The following is a 17,700-nucleotide window of genomic DNA, read 5'->3' on the forward strand; positions in this document are numbered from 1 at the left end:
GGAAAATGCGTGAAACGAAACGGGAGAGGATGATTCAGTCAGTCTCATGATGAATCTACTTCAAATCAACATACAGTAATAATACTGTTAACCAGAATGGCCTATAATTCTATCAACTTCAATGAAAGCTGTGAACACTGATTGACAGTGAGGAAAGAAGGATAAGATAGTTTCAAATTGTTCTTCACATTTAAAAAGAAAACGCTCTTCCAAACAGCATGAGTTTCCTGTAAATAATGCAAAAGTAAATGAAGATGCACTACACATTGGAAGTTGCAATAACACTCAAGTTTGAATAAAATGGATGAAGGGTCTCATGGCATACACAGACACATGTTTTTTTGGTTGCTTAACCTTTTAAACTTCAATAAATTCACTCTGTTAATTCCAATATACAGTAACTTGACTTCTCATTACGCATCCAGTGGACCCTATTCTCCCATGTGGAAGACCTTGACTTCGCTGATGATCTTGCCCTCCTATCCACAAACCACAACAACATGCAGACTAAAACTGACAGGCTTAACACCTTCGCCAGACAGGTCGGACTCAGTATTAACACCTCAAAAACACAAGTGCTGTGTGTGAACTCCACCCCCACACAACCCATCCTTGTCGAGGAAAAACCACTCGAGTTTGTGGACGATTTCACTTATCTGGGCAGCCTTATCAGTAAGGACAGTGGGGCATCAAAATACATCAAAGCAAGGTTGGGAAAGGCTCAGGGTGCCTTCTCCCAACTCCGATCCATCTGGAGATCAAAGCAATATAGCCTTAAAACAAAGATGCTCCTATACAACAGCAATGTCAAGTCTGTCCTGCTGTATGGATCTGAGAGCTGGAGAGTGGTCAAGACAGACACAAGGAGAATAGAAGTATTCCATAACAGATGCCTCAGACGTATATGTCAGATCTTTTGGCCAAACAAAATATCAAACAATGAACTGTACAAACAAACAGGGATCCGGAGCATTACCAAGGACATTACACACAGACGCCTGAGATGGCTAGGGCATGTACTGAGAATGGAGCAGGACTGCATCACAAAGGTGGCTTTAAGATGGACACCACCTGGGAGGCCCAAGATCACCTGGCGCAGAACTGTGACGCAGGAGCTGGAACAGATGAACCTGTCCTGGGGAGAGGCGCAACATGCTGCCAGGGATCAAATGAAATGGAGAGTGCTCATTGAAGCCTTATGTCCCATTGGGGACGAAGAGGAGTAAGTAAGTAACTTCTCATCACAGTTGAGAGCAAAACTCCATCCACCAGAGGAGGCTCCGAGACATTGACCTGTCACCATAGTGATCCTAGCGAGGTCACTAGGAGTGGGCCCACATGACCTTTACGGTAAAGGGGAAGGTTTTACAAGAGCAACACAAGATGATTCTGGGGAATAGATCTGTCATTTCTACAGGGAAAAAGTCTTGCTGGAACAGTAACGTACCACATTCAACAGACAAGTAAGCTCACACATATTGATGAGTCAGAGAAAGGTTGGTATGTGTTTTGCTCAAGGACACATCGAAAAGAGCCTATACATGTACAGTAGCTGTTGATTGAATGTTTGTCTGCTCTAACCATTGCTGTCATTTCAAATGCATGCAAAGGCTATTATGGCATATATTTTCATGTATATGAAAATGTACACTTTGAGCCTTTTTCTGGGGCGGTAATTACGGAAATCTAACTTCTGGAAATTAAGCCATCTTGAAAATTATGCCTTTTGCCAGCTTACACTGGCTATAGGCATTTTAAACCACCGCAGATGCCATTTTGAAAATGCCTTTCTAGAACTTACATTTTCTTACATTGTTAGTATGTTATTTAGTATACCCAATAGTAACAGAATCCATTGAAATACCTCTTCTATACATTATTTGGGGTTTCAACCATATACTTACTTATCGAATATTGGATTCATCGCAAACAGACCACTAGGGGGCAGCCCAACTCGTTTGCGATGGTGCCAAACACCATACCCAAAATCTAAAACTTGTGATCAAGTGCATAATTGTTATGATTTCGTACATTTTACAGGCGTTTTAAGCTTGGCATAATGGTCTCCTTCTGTGCAGAGGAAAAGGCTCTTGCGATACCCTGCACTGGAGCCTATTGTTCACTCAAATGAAAGAGACGAGAGAGAACAGAACCAAGTTAAACACAGCTGTTGCAGCCAAATGTCACAACACTGATAAAGATGAATAAAGATGACGACCGTCCTAAACTCTTGCCAGCAAAAACCTTTATAGATGTACAGTACATATGAATTTTAAACATGCCCAGCAGACATTTGTAGCAATATGCTGTATTTAGAAAAAATATATATCTGACATTTTGTGTATATATCATTAATTTCAAAGTTCTTCAAATTTCTTCCAGCCTTTTGTGTACAGCCTGTAGTAGTACATCTTTTGAGAATAAGATAATAAAAAATATATGTTCACAGGATTTAAACTGCTTTTCATTATTATATACAAAATGTACAATCTGGAATTTCTAAGTGAAATGAATAAGACAAAAGCGAAATTATTATTCATATAAATAAAATAAAAAATTCAAATGAAAGTCACTGACTTTAAGTGTATTGGCATTTCATAGAAAAAAAATTAAGCAATGAATATGTTACATTATTTGACATAGTGATGCATATTTACAGAGGCAGTGTTAGAGCGTTAGTTTGTCAACATTTCCCTTTTGATTATATACTGTACAGTAGGCTATATCGTCTGTCGGGTGGAAACCTCATGCGTCCAAAACCGTTACTTTTCAGGATTCAAATTCAAAAGTAGCAGATCAAGCTCACAGATTGAACTTTGGCACAGTGTGTAGACTTTAAACTGTCTCTCTCAGTGGACCTCATCAGTTGCATGACAGTGAATCCACTGTGGGTGCACTAGCTGAGTCCCACAAGTAAAATCCTATTTTTTACACTCTCGTGCAGGTTAGTGCCCTTGCGAGAGAGTTCCCATTTGTCTCAGTATAGCCTCATCGGAACTAGACTTGGCTACACTCTCCTTCCTCGTGCTCTGTGAATCGTTTCATGTCCCATGCGGTCAGAGTTCTGCTGATGCCCTCCAATAGCCCCTCACCTCCTCCGAAGGTGTAATCGCCGGGGTTCAGGTGATCCATGACCTCTTCATCGTCAAAGCACCACCCTGACCAGTCCACATTTACACCATCCGCAAAGACAACGCTACAGAAAGGAGGGACATGGGAATAAATGATATTCATGAAGATATTTTATCGTCGCTGTCAGGCAGACAGACAAACCTCTTATCTCCATATTCTAACTTTTGGTGTTAAATGTAATGTTCAAATGTTATGTTAAATGATGATCTAAATAGTTATTTCAAAGGCCACCAGTATCATTGTCTAGGATGTGTACATACAATGCATTAAGAATGTAAAATATGTTCTGAAGATAACAAATGTCACCTGAAGAAATGTATTAAGTGTCAAGATTTTGGGGAAGAAAAACTTCTGTCTGTGTATTTGTCTTCATTAGACTTTACTACTATAGGTTACAGGTCTCCCGAAATAAATCTATCAGAAACCTGCAGTTGATTCAAAACGATTCTGCTCAAGTCCTTAATAGGAAAGTGGATTATATCACTTCAGTTCTCTAGTCTACACTGGCTTACGATGTCTATTTTCTATACTTTTACATTTTAATAACAGTTTTTATTATATTTAAATGACCGTGTATGATGTTTCTTTGGCACTGTGTTAAATGCTTTTAATGTTTTGAGTAAATCACTTTAATTGCATTGTTGAAATGTGCTACTATACAAATAAACTAGCCTTGCCTTCTTGCCAGAACACATCCTCCTCAGTAATCAAAGCATGCACATGCTGCACTGTACTGTATAACTGTAATTAATTATTGTGTTACAACTTACAAATGGCAAAACATGATTGAAAAACATGAAAAAAAACTTCTATTTAACTAATTAAAATCCAATTAATGTCTGTGATCCACAGTTATTCATCACTATGTGATGTAATGTGAAATGAAAATCCAAACCTGACCAATATTAACAGAATATGTTTGGGAAATCGAGAATCAGATTACCTAGAAACAGGCAGTGCCACCAAGCAACTAAGATAGAAACTGTTTTGTTTCCATTCAAACAGAACGTGATAGCCTTATTGTCCACCCAATCATAACTAATTTTACAGCTGACAACTGTTTTGTTCTATCAAAAATAAATGCATACACACTACACAGATGTACCATTATCCACTAAATTCATATTCATATATTGTTCTATTGAATAGAATAGAATCTGCCTTCCAAAAAAAAAAGATCAGCGTCTCATCCTTACCTGCTCCTCTTCTCATCTTCATCCCCATCCCCGTCCACCAGCTGCTCTCTCCAACCTTTACTCACGGTGGGAGCTCTGCATCTCATGACCTCCACCTCCTCCCACTCTGTATCCCGCTCTCCTTCACTGGGTGACTGTGACGGAGTGGTGGAGAAAGAAGGGGACGGAGGCGGATTCCATGTTTTGACGTTGGCGTGCAGTTTCCCGTTTGTTTGGGCCCTCTCTTTGGCTCGTTCCAGAAAGCCCACCAGAGTGGAGGTGCGTGCTCGTGGATCCAACCCTAGGGCAGAATAAGGCCGGGCGTCCATTCTCGGCAGACTGTTCTTACGAGACTCGAGACGAAGTCCCTGTCCACCGCGAGTGACCAGGTCCGGAATGGAGGAGCTCCTCTGCGGCGTTAATTTGGGCCTCCTTGTTGTTTGTACGTTTTGCTCAGGCACTTCATTGGGCTCTGGAACGTTTTGGAGGTCTGGGGAAGCCCTCTGACCACCAACCGCGTCCCACAACGCCCTGTGGTCCAGCTGCTTCAAGGATCCCAGCTTGAGCACCAGGTGCGAGTCTGTTTTCTGGCTAGAGGAAGAAACGGAGTGTCCCTTGAGCTTGTGGTTGCAATCTGAGTCAGAGTTGGAGGAAGAGTTCCTATGAGCTCCTGACACTCTCGACTGCTGCTGGCTGGACGTCTGAGGAGGAACACCATGATGGCCACTGTTTGGTCTCCTCCGCCGTAATTTGGGAGACCTCAGCTTGCCCGAGAAGCCCCAGGAGTCCGACGGTGGACCCTCTTCCGCAGAATGGCTGTGCCATGAGTCTCTCCTGGGCTCCTGGTACACTGGCGGTGTCTCTGAATGCCTCCGCAATGACCTCCCTCCTGCTCCCGCGGGGAACCCTTGAAACCCAGACGTCCCCACAGAGCTCAGTGTTTGGTGCTCTCTGTGAGGAGGAAGTGAAGTGCCAGACTGGGGCATTGGGTAGTCTACATCAGGGTACACTCCACCAATCAATAGAGAGTGCGGCCCACTGGGTTTGCCTCTGAAAGGCTTTGCCACGTCTGTAGGCAGGACGCCATTTCTCAAGTCAGGGGATGATTGTCTGTTGAGGTTCCTGGTTGCCTTCTGCTCTTTCATCCCCCGATATTCAACCACAAACTCCTCTGGCTCCAATTGTTGATCCCTTCTCACGCCCATTTCTATCCATTCTCTGCCTTCCGTTTCTTGTCTCTTTTTGAGCGCTTGACGGGCAAAGCTCCCGTGTGCCGATTTGCGCTGAGCGTCACTGAACTTATGTTGTAACCCAGGACCGTTACTGGTGACCTGTAACGAGTGCCGGTGTGCTGCCTCTGTCACTCTGGATGTCAACATCCCACTAACTGATTGGGCACGAACGGGTTCTTCAATGAGGTTATCTACAAATGTTTCATTTCCAGATTTTTTAAATGGGTGTTTAATTTGATCTATTTTGGTTTCCGTACTGAGCATGGTCTCAGATTGTTGGAGTTTATGGCTGTCCAGCTGTCTGTTGTTCTCTGTCTCTCTGAGTCCCTTCAGCGTCTCCTGTCAATTAACAAGACGCACAATACAATTTACAGCACGTAGACTTCAATTAGGCCTAATCTTTAATAAACAGCCCACCCATGTCCCCGCTTTCATCTAGTTTTGTATTAATGTGTTAATTTGATATAATTTAAGTGAATATTTTCAAGATGTAAATGTTGATTTCTGAACTTGAGCGACAATAATGCCACAATAGTTGATTGCCAAATAAAAAGGAGGATAAGGATTGTGTGTGGTAACCCGTGCCGAGGACCGCACGTAATTCTGACGGAGCATTAGTCTGACATGCGTCTCGCATGTCGGACTAATGCTCCCGTGTTTGCGGTTATGGTCAGGTTAATGTTTGAGGTAGGTTGTCGTTTGTCGGACCAATGACTAGTCTGAACTAAGTACTGCACCCACCTGTGCCTGGTGAATGGCGGAAACCCACGTGGAGCAGCTCTCTGGCGCGGCTGTCGAGAATATGTAGACGTTCATGGCACAGCCAAGGTCACTGACCTCCACGAGAACAAAGGAACCTGAGAGAACAAAACGAGGAGGTGGAGGAGAAAGGTTGAAAACATTTATGTGAGATAATAGGACTTATGTCTGTTCCTGGATTCTCAAGATTAAGATGGGCAAATGGTACATTTATACAGCACCTTTCTCCAAAACACTTTACAATACATTTTCATACAGTATACTGTGCATGGATGCATATACTGTATGAGTGTGAAGAGAGTGGTTTTGTGAAAGAATAATCTGTATTCAATGAGCCCCCCCCCCCAGGATAGAAAAAGGTTAAATAAAAGAGGTTTATACTGCCGTCTCTGAGTGCTGAACAATGACTTCTGTCCAAGGCCAACGGGGGGCGCACTACCTTCAGCCTCTCCGCCTTCTTCTGAACTTTGGTTATCAAGAGGACATCTGAGAAGAGTAGAGCCACCACCACCTCCAGCTACATTATGCCACCGTGACACAGAGTAAACACAGAATTATTAAAGAGATTTAAGGTCTTAATTCATCCTGAATATATAGAACAGTATATAGAAACAGCAACAGCACGTTATCTGATATGGGAGATCGGTTATCCTTTATAATACATGACCGATACAAAACGTTGTTAATTTCTGAATGTTTCCAATTTATCAAACAGTTATTAATTAGCAATTGAGTACATCATACCTTACTGTCCTTCCTAGCACGGACCTTTAGGTTTTCCTCTAGAAGCAGTTTGCGTACAATCCCAGGACCCACCCCTTTCATTGGGCACGTTAAGTCAAACTGACACAGCTCTCTGACATGCTGTGGAATGATGAAAATTGTATTACATCAATGATAAATAATTACCATTAGTGCAACATGTTGCAGTCATTATTTGCCCATTTTCTTATTCCATTTGTGCTTTCATCTTCTATTAATGATATTTATTGTGCCTGGCTGTCATTAGTTGCATGGTTAAGATGCCTTAACCATGTGTGTGTCTATCTGCCATCAGATAGACACATACATGTACTGCAAGTACAGAAAGTGCATAACCCTTTCAAAATAACATATTGTTTTAGACTTGTCTTCTCACCCCCCAATCCCACAAAGAACAAGGTGGGATGGACTTCCTGAAATGTCTTACCTTGTCAATGTCCTCATTTATCCCTTCAACCACATATCCCTCCACTCTCTGGGCAGAAATAGAGAGAGCCAGCTCTTCATCTTTCAGCCTCAGGTCGTCATTGATGCTCTCCAGAAAGCCATTAACACTGGACAACTGGAGGACAGACAAAGGAAGATGTGTCAAGAATGTGTTGTCAGTCTGAGTTTAAAACTCCCTCTTAAACCTCTGGGAACTACAGATTGATCTAGTCAATGCAAGTCTATCTGTATGTTCAGGAAACTGCAGGCCAAAGTAAAAGCTTCCCTGTCACTTAATTTCATCACACTTCAAACATTGTTTATTTGTTGTGGTTTTTATTTGCTTTATTTGCAGACTACATTTGCACAGTACCTGTTCTCCGCCCTACGTACTTAACCCAAGCTCCCCAACTGAAGCAGTGGGGAGCTACTGAGCAGAGGACCAGTTCCAGATCAAAGGCTGATGCCTTACCCAAGGGCCCTGACAGGTATACAGTATCAGTATGTGTATCTTAGGGCTGTCCCCGACCCGAAATTAATATCAATAAATTTGCTGTTAGTCGACTGATAGTCGACTGAGCACCGACTATGCTATGTACAAGTTGGATTTGTACATAGCAGAAACTACAGATAGGTAACGTAAGTGTTCTTATTATTGTCCGTCTACTCCGGGTTTTGTAATGCAGCGTGAGTCCGCGATAGCCGATCTACAAGCTCACAACGTGTTGCGACAGTGCACGTGAAGCAGTTACTGTATAAAACTATAATTAAGTAGGCTACTTTTTTGTGTGATGTCTGTGTGTTATTGACTTCTTGTTCCTTAATGTGGGTTTTTCAGAGCACCAGATAGTGCAGCTGTGAGTGAGTAGCTGCTGCTGCGTCCGTGCACCAATAGAGCGACCCATGCTTGAAATATTAAATAAAAATATGTCGAGCTTCTCGGGCCGTTTATGGACTTTACCAACGGGCTTAGGGCCGGGCTGACTTAGACCCGTTCCGATCGATTAGTCGACTATTCGACTAATCGAGGTCAGGAAAAGAGGGTGCTGTTTTCCCTTTGTCATATTGCATGTCCCTAGACCCTAACATGCACTGTATGTAATTTGGTGTGGGAGGAAACCAACATGGACACATGGACAACATGCAGCCACACAGAGAAAGGCCCCATGCAGTTGGGTTCGAACCCACGACACGTAGCAGGCACTATGCCACCCCTATTCCCTCTTGAAATGATGGCTTCTAGAAGTATCAGGTCAGTCCGTTGCTCTCCCCCAGGTTGACAGACGGAGTGTAGCGCCCAGGGTTAGACAATAAGCACGGGGCGAACGAAATGGGTTACAAAATGGTATGATAAAAAGTGTTTTCTCACCATGTGTCGTATTGTGTGTTGTGCATGTGGGTTCTGGGTGGCTTTGAGCACAGCCTTCAACAGCAAGGGGTACTTGGTGATCCTTTGGTGGGGCTTCGCCTGCATGTCTCCCAGACGCATCCGCTCACACTGAGGGTGTGTCTCCACCCACTAAGGATAATCACATACTGTAAGCAAGTCCAGAGAAACCCTGAAGTTGCATCTGGTTGTCAGTGGCAGTAGCTACCTTAGATGTTCATTGATTCATTCATCCATGCATCCATCCATCCATCCAGTCATTAATGCATTGCAAATTAAATCCACCATTCAAAAATACAGTTGAATACAGAATGATAATGAGTAATGACACCTGTTCTGACGGTGGTTAAAACAAGAGTTAATTGTTCACGGTTGTCAAAGTGATATCACCATTAGGTGCTAGATAAAAATAATATATACAGTATATACCAGACAATGTACTTCAGTTAAATAAAATTATTCAAGAGCTTGCCGGTGGCCCTTTGTCATCTGAGCGAAAGATGAAGCCACTAAAGAAACAGCCTGTTCAAAGAAAGTATTGCGTGGGTGCTTGCCTCACACTTTCTGTCCCTAAACGGCATAACTCTTGAATCTTTGTTTACAGAAATTATGCCTATTACCAAAGCAGGCTGAGTCATTGTGAGAGAATGTTGGTGTGACAAGCAGCTGTCCTTAAGGGACTGAATGGCTGACTCATATTTATGTAACCCATGGTTATGAACAAGTTGAATAATTATGTATTTTTTTTGTGTACTACTATTTTTGAATGCATGCAGATTGAGTGTATAATATACGGTTACCTGGACGTATGTAAAGAAGTGAGGTTTGGTATCCATCTCTCTTCGTGTAAACTCTAGAGTGTCCTCCTCCTCCCAACAATATGGCAAATAGGATGAGAAACGTTTGTGGAACTAGAGGAAAAGAAGAGGAAGAATATCGAAATGTATTATGTACAGAAGCACATAAAATGACAGTATGTTTGGTTTAGTTTAGTTTCAAAGAAATAATAATATATTTGTGCAGGTGAGGATATTCCAGTAAAAAAACATCGTAATAGCCATGGTTTTGTATAGGTGAGATTAGGAAGAAAGAGGGCATATTGTATTCTATTCATAACTTCTAACAAACAAACAACCAACTGTTACCTGCAGACACCCAGCTTCTAACATCAGGGGGTCGAAGGGTCTCCCAGTCGTCCGAACTTCCCTTAACATGGGATACATCACTTCCTGCCAGAAGAGGCGGTGGGCACTGAGAATGGAGGGGAGGTTGGAGAAGAGCAGCTCAGGAGTCACCTGACAGGAAGAACAGAGAAGGAAACTCATTTAATAATGTACTACTGTACTCTCGCCCTACCAACAGCCATTAATAAATGTGAATCCCTAGACACCTTCAAAACCGCTCTCAAAGAGCAGCTGAAATTCTAAACTGACCCCTGTAAAAAACGGAAAACGTGTTTTTCATAGAAGTGTATATTCGTTCGTCTTTAAATGTTCTGATTAATTGACAATGGAAGACCCTGATGTAATCAAGTCTCAGTGCTTTTCCTGGTTTCGTCTTGGTAGCAGTTTTTGTATTGACTTGTACTTTCGTCTGAAATGTCCCCATTTGACATACTGTGAATAAAATTAATCAATCAATGTTTATACTTCCGCATTCTCAGTGGACATTTTTAATTAAAACGTCTGTTGATGTTATAATGTTATTGTTCTTGAGCTCAATGTTCCACTGCTAACTGTGTGCTTTTGTTACAACGGATGACCTCAGTGTGTTAGAATGTAAGCGGTATGTAGAGCAGTGGAAAGTAAACCTGCAGGTTTGATGTTGGCCTCATTTGCAGGGCTATAAGAAGAACAATCACTTTATTGTCCATTAACACCAGCAACCAGCTTGAGCAAGTAGGCCAAGGAAGTAGATTCCTGAATATTTATTTTTCTCTTTGTTTTTATCCCACAATTTTGTAACCCATTTTTCACCCCTGTGTCAATTATCTAATGTGATCCTGGGCTCTACACACCGTCCGCCAGCCTAGTCCCCATATATGGGGGACATGGGGAGAGCAACAGACTTGAACTCATGCTTCCTTCATGCCTGAGTGTCCAAGTTGCTCCTTTGCACCTGACAGGGGGGAGTTTCCCTGTTTGGACGTAGCGCGTGGAAGGAACACGTTATTCCAATTTCCAACCAGTTCCTTTCTCCTCCATCAGGCGCCCGGCTGGCCAGGGGGAGGCATTTTAGAGACCAGGATTACTGCATGTTTTTTGTGAGGGTACATTCAAACTCCACACAGAGGGGCCCTTTCGCCAACCCCGCCTCAGGTATGGGCACTGATGCGGAGGAGGAAGCATGCCGCCAGCACCGAACCCAGGACTTTCTAGATGTGAAGCGACAGCATTTCTTTTTTTCATTATTTTTATACTCTTGTGGTCGAATCAGGCTGAAACCTTGAAGCCCAATTGGTGGAGATGACTACATTCCATAATTCCGACAAATTGCTGATTTTACAGACATTAAGTTTGAGACCCAGAACCACGCTGTTATAATTTCCCGTCTTGTTTATTTAATTCTGTATCTTAATGTGTTCCATGTAATTTGTTCACAGTCTTTTAGAACAAAGCAGAGCTACTGCATACTGACCTCCAGGAGAAATCCATGCTGATGCAAGTTGACCAGGGCAGCAATAACCAACTGAAAGAGAAAACAACTGTATTGTTCAAATAAAAAAATACTTTAGTTTCCACACAATGTAATATAGGATGCAGTCAGTGTGGTCGGGCACTTTCTTACATCTTTGATGACAGTGAGCTTGTTGATGTAAGTGAGCTCAGTATGGAGAAACTCCCATAGCGCCTCCTGCTGGTGTCTCTGCATCTTAGACATTGTCTGGTCATGAGAAGAGAAGAGGACAATCACGCTTACAGAAAGCACAAGCACAAGCACACTATAGCAGTGGTTCTCAAACATTTTAATTTCAAGGACCCCCATAACTCTCAGAGTGTACAAATGGAACCAAATGGACCCGGATTTGGAACCCCCACTTTGAGACCCTATAGACTCTAGTCTATAGGGTTTGGTAGCTCCGCTGTACCGAATGGGAGTGCACGAGTTCGGTCCAGCCTTTCTCCAGCGTGGTTCCATGAAGATTCTCTTCCCATCTCCACCTCAGATTGACGGGCACGGGGAAGGCCTGCAGCGACTGCTTCAACAAGTCCAACTGACCCCGCTCCTGATGGGTGGTGAGAGACACACAGAGAGGAACACAATGAGAGGGAAAGAGAGAACAAAGGAGCAACAGAATGAAAGAAACACACCGAAGCAGAAAATTACACACAGGTCCAATGGCGAAGGGAGAGAATGATACAGGCTCAGTTGAAACGAGGCGACGGATGGAAACAGAACTATGCAGAGAGAATAACATAAATAGAAGAACTTCACACCACATTCAGTATGAATAATAACTCTTAAAGTTAAATTAGAACTCATGGATCTTGCCGTATATGTCTATTGCTGCAGGACAGCCAAGACAGTGGTTGTGTGAGCTGGACAGCAGGTCTGTATCTGTGCATTAATAGTTTTGTGTCGTTGTGTGTCAGTTAGTGTGCATTCAGATAGTTGTGTTGTGTCAGTGACTGTGCATTCAGACGGGATGTCACGTGAAAAGTACCTCAGGCGTAGGGTTCTTCTCCGACACTCCCTGGCTGAACAGGACCTGTCTCAGAGCAGCTCTGGGTTTGACTCCTGCAGATGCTGCCTTGCTCACCGTGGCGATATCTGTCACCACCTTCTGCTTTGTGCGCCTCTGGAATGTTCACACATACAGGCAAGTTCAAAAGAAAGTTATACACAAAAAAAAAACCTTTTGAAGGATGGCAGCTAGATATGGCACTTAAGTCTCATTAGGTAATGATGGAACTGATAAGCGGCCAACAATAGCACAGCACAGTACGTCTAATTGATGCATATGCTGCCTGACACACACATGCATTGCACGCATTTTTATGTAACTAGTCAGTTACATAAATGTTTCATGGAACTGTTGCCGTTCAAGGCTGTCAATCTGTTCCAGTGCGTTATATAAAAGTTTTGTAATTGTTCCACCACCACCACCTGAAGCTAGACTACTTCACTTGCCTGGTAGCGCCCCAGAGTGTTGAACCTGTTTCTGCTGTCTGCTGACCCCTTGCGGTGGACGAGAGTCTCTGCAGGCGGAGGTGGGCCGTCCACATGGAGCTCTGTCTCTTTGGTTTGGGTTTCTCTCTGCCTCTCCCCCTCACACGTGTCTCTCCACGGCACTCCTGGTTCATCCACTGCCGTTTCATTTTCCCCGCCATTGTTTACATACGGCACTCTATAGGAGAGGCTGAGGATAAACACAGTGGTTACTCATTGCCTAATAAGAGAATAGACCAGTTAAAGGGCGCATTCCACCGATAATCCCTCGTCTGGGCTGTATTTTTACAGTACAAGCTGTTACTGAAGCCACGTTATAGACTACACCTGGCATTCACTGCACTGGCCTAGTGATGTCAATAACCTACTTTCTGTTTATCCTATATATTTTTGACAGAGATCTTTGCTAAGCCTATTCTTTTTTTACTTATTTTAAACTCCAAATCTTTGCACTGTTGAGGACAGCATAGATTCCAAAACATTTCATTGACAGCATTGACGGCTACTGCCTGTACTTTGCATTTGATAAATAAAGACTTTAACTTGAACTTTGACCCAGCCGGGTTAACAGTCAGACTTGTCAAAGAGAGGTTTTGTTGTTGACCTGTTCAAAACCATGGGCTTTAGGCAATGTTCTACAGATACATTAACTGATGAGTTCTAATAATTTGAATGTGATAATTCAATATGATTTGTCAATATAAGGAGTTCCTTAGCCAGTAGCCACACATAGCACAGGTATATTAAATATATAGTAGGCTATTATATATCCTATAGTATAGGCTATAGAAAGCTGAATTAAGTCTTTATCAATACTTGATATTTCAAAATCATGAATGTATAAAAGCTGTAATAAAAACTGTAACAACACTAATAAAACAGTGTTATTACAAAATAAATAACTGTAATGACACATAAGCGGGAGTATGTTAAAGTCAACAACCTTTTAAACGTTTCATATGTGTGGCCAGAGGCAGAGAGAATGCAATAACATATCCTTCAATTTGAGCTGAGGAAGTTCTTTTCAAACATCTTCCTACTAAATAGTACGGTAAAATAAATGAATTATGGAACAAAAGGAAATGCAAAGCACAATGCCAGGCATCAAAGCAGAAGAAAACAAATGGGGAAGTAGGCTATACGATTTTACGATATTCATGGTTCACTTTTAGTGTGTGTTTGTGTGCGTGTGTGGCAATAGTGGAAAAACATGCACCACTCACACACCACTGCCTACAATGACTCACGTCAGTGTGGACTAGAGTCCCCTGCCCATGGTAGTGATACTTTTACAGATGCCATCCATCCAGTAGTGGGAAAGTATAGCCTACTCAAATGTTTTATTAGGTAGAAGTATCAAACTCTGTACAAAGTACAAATTTATTGATATAAAAATGTAGAAAGTAGGCCCACTCATTGTGCCGAATGACCCATTTAAAGTTTTCAAATGTCTAAAAATCTTTTGAAATAATATTTTCAAATGGGCGAAATGTAATACAGGGTATACAGGTAGTGGTTAATGTAGCCTATGTTTTGTAACAATAATCCAAATCTTCAAAGTAACTAAAGTTTTCAAATAAATAAAGTAGTGGAGTAAAAGTACAATATTTATCTGTGGAGAAAATGTGAAAGTATTAAATTGCAAATAATCAAGTAAACTACAAATACCTCAAAATTGTACTAAGTATTGTACTTTTACTTTCCACTACTGTATCCATCTTGTAGGACTGGACTACACACCATGCAGTCAAGAGGCCTACAGTATATATCAAACATTATTTAAAACAGTGATTCTCAAACTTTGTCGTGCCAAGAAACCCCAAAATTATATGTATTTGGCCGCGGAGCTGGTGCTGCGAGCTTGTACATCTGCTATTTTTGAGAACCACTGTTCTGAATCCTTTTTTTTAAACTTATGTTGCTAATATTGCTATACCGGTATATACAGTAGGCTAGCTAAAATCTAAGATGACACAGCATGCTTTCCCGGTTTTAATGGGTTTTTAGCAGCGGTTCTCAAACTTGCACGGGACGAGGAGAGTGTGGAAATCAGATATGGGAGAAGACCGTATGGGGCCGAGACATGGACCCTCACAGTACAACAGGAAAAAGCCCTGGATGGAGTCTACACAAGAATGCTACGAATGGCACTAGGTGTCACATGGACGGACCGCATCAGAAATGTGGACCTCTATGGGGACCTACCATGGGTCACGGACAAAGTCAGAGAGAGAAGGTTGAGGCTGGCAGGGCACCCAGAACTTGAGGCAAGTAAATTGACCCTATGGGAGCCAACCCAGGGCAAAGCCAGGAGGGGAAAGAAGTGGACCACCTATGTAGACGTGCTGCGGCGCGACAGCTTGGCTGACAACACTGCAGAGCTCAAGAACCCGGAAATTGTGGAGGGCAGCGATCCAGGAATCACTCTCGCAGCAACTAACTAACAAACTTTTTTATTTCAAGGATGCCCAAATGGACGGAGGCCGCCGATCTGAATACATGTACAAGATTTGCTTTATATTCAATAACTATATCGCTATAAAAGTGAATAAATAAAGATGTGCGTGGTATAACTGCATATTATTATTGTATGTAATCATACTTTACATAGTTGTGTAATAGTTTTGTGCTGGCCACATCCTTGAATGTGAGGACGACATTTAGTTTATTAAAAAGTATGTGTGTGTGTGTGTGTGTGGGGGGATATTTTATCTGGAGACAGCAGACACACAGTCATACTCCCTTTTGAACAGAGATAAACAGGAGCATTTTAACAGAACAGGAGCTTCTGTAATTGTTCAAGGTCTCTTCGGAGAGAGACAGTGCAAGGCTCAAATAGGGGTATGTATGTGTACTGTCTCCTGGAGGTACATGGTGGTACACGATAGACTGGATAGAGGGTACACGAAAGAAAGTTAAGAATTTAATTTATTGTAATGTTTAATTAACCTGCCAATGATCCTGCCAATATGTAAGGTATTAAACGTTTATTAAATATTAACCAATACTTATATGTGTTTATGCTGTTGTATTTTCAAACATATTGACATCAAAACTGGACTTACTAAAATGTTATGGCGAGAGTTGAAATTAAATCTGTTCAGGAGGCCCTAATTCTCTCTTTCACTTCATTTATTATTTGTAATGTTCTAATGTTGTAATATTCTATCATTGCTTCATAGAATCATAGTTAGTTGCAGTCAGGGAAACGGGGGTACCCTTGGAAAACTGGGGGGAAAATATTTTTGAGAGCCCATCGAGGCATGTGAAACACATCACCTCATCCAAAAGGAACAGGAAAGTAGTCAGTGAAAACAGAGAAGAATGGAAAGAGTTTCCGAAGTCATGTGCCTGTGATTTACTCTCAAAATGTCTAAAAGTATAATAAGCATTCTATTGAAATATCCTATGTCAGTCAGATAATGTAAATTATTTACAAACTAATATGTTGAGCCAAATTTTATCACGTCTGACTTGTTTCCCCAATGTTTCCAACCAGACAGTGGCCTTGTGGTTAGAGTGTTCACCCTGAAACTGGGAGGTTGGGGTTCGATCCCCGGCCGGGTCATACCCAATGCCTCCCTGCTTGGCACTCGGCATCAAAGGGTTGGATTGGGGGGGTCAAATCAACGAATCAAATGATTCCAGAGCGGCACGGCTGCAGCTCACCGCTCCTTGGCTGCAGCTTACCGCTCCAAGAGATGTAACGTGTTTGACAAATCGTACGACTTTGACTTTTGAATGCAATAAACCAACCCATACTGACAGTGAAACATCTCTGCCATAAAAGCAGAGAGGTGACGTATGTAAACAGTATCCACCAGAGTTCAAAACAGTGAATATGATACAGATAGTTGCATGTTATAGAACCTCACAGGCTCAGAGCAGCAGCACAGCCTTCTCATCCGTTCCTACATACCTACAATAGCGTCACAATGTCCGACTGAAGCGTTTGGTTACACAGAGAGGAATGCATGTGATTCACAGCAAACATCTATTGATCATTTGAAAGATATTTATGGCATGGTATTTAAGAAGACACAGCACTGTGGAGACAGACAAATGAGAGGGAATGACGTGGTTTAGGTCATATGTTAGTTTTAACCCGATTTTGCCACTATGTCTGGGTTCATGAAGAACATGCTCCATCTAGGACTTATTTTTTATGAAAGATTCCTGCTATGATGCTAGCTAGCTACTGCCTCCACAACAAGAATCCAATCGAAATATATAAGCTAATTATTATTCTTACAAGCTAATTTATGTCGAGAAAGACTTAATATTTTAACACACACACACACACACACACACACACACACACACAATCTCAGTAAGTGATATACAGTAGGCCTACCTGCCTATACACGGTTTCTGTGGCTCTGATTCTGTAGATGAATATAACTGAGGCTGTGTGGACTGTGGAATTAAATCAACAATGTGACTCTATCAACATGCATGCATTTACGTGCCCAGCACTGCCTGCAAATGTACACGTGTACAGTACTGTACACCCAGTTTTCTTTTCTCCAATTTGATGTTTATTCGGCCATCGACTCCCATTAGATACGATTTGCATTTGTTCCAAATCTAAGATCTTATTTTGTTAGACATGAATTGGCCCAATATAGTCTGTCATTTTCTCCAGAATTCCTTTAGA

The 17,700-nt window shown here is 42.1% G+C and overlaps 1 protein-coding gene across 1 annotated transcript; it reads right to left on the reverse strand.

Annotated features, from left to right (window-relative positions):
- Positions 1 to 2,230: 2,230 nt before the first annotated feature.
- On the reverse strand, positions 2,231 to 12,834 carry plekhg6 (pleckstrin homology domain containing, family G (with RhoGef domain) member 6; the record flags this gene model as incomplete). Its single annotated transcript, XM_080768317.1, has 14 exons — positions 2,231 to 3,196; positions 4,329 to 5,878; positions 6,281 to 6,396; positions 6,680 to 6,815; positions 7,043 to 7,162; positions 7,488 to 7,622; positions 8,856 to 9,005; positions 9,674 to 9,784; positions 10,019 to 10,168; positions 11,511 to 11,561; positions 11,661 to 11,756; positions 11,962 to 12,099; positions 12,538 to 12,672; positions 12,820 to 12,834. 14 exons carry the CDS (start codon positions 12,832 to 12,834, stop codon positions 2,998 to 3,000), a joined length of 3,102 nt encoding a protein of 1,033 aa, XP_080624443.1. The 3' UTR covers positions 2,231 to 2,997.
- Positions 12,835 to 17,700: the final 4,866 nt, after the last annotated feature.

This window comes from Protomyctophum bolini (assembly GCF_963924005.1).
Source record: "Protomyctophum bolini genome assembly, chromosome: 7".
Lineage (NCBI taxonomy): Eukaryota > Metazoa > Chordata > Actinopteri > Myctophiformes > Myctophidae > Protomyctophum > Protomyctophum bolini.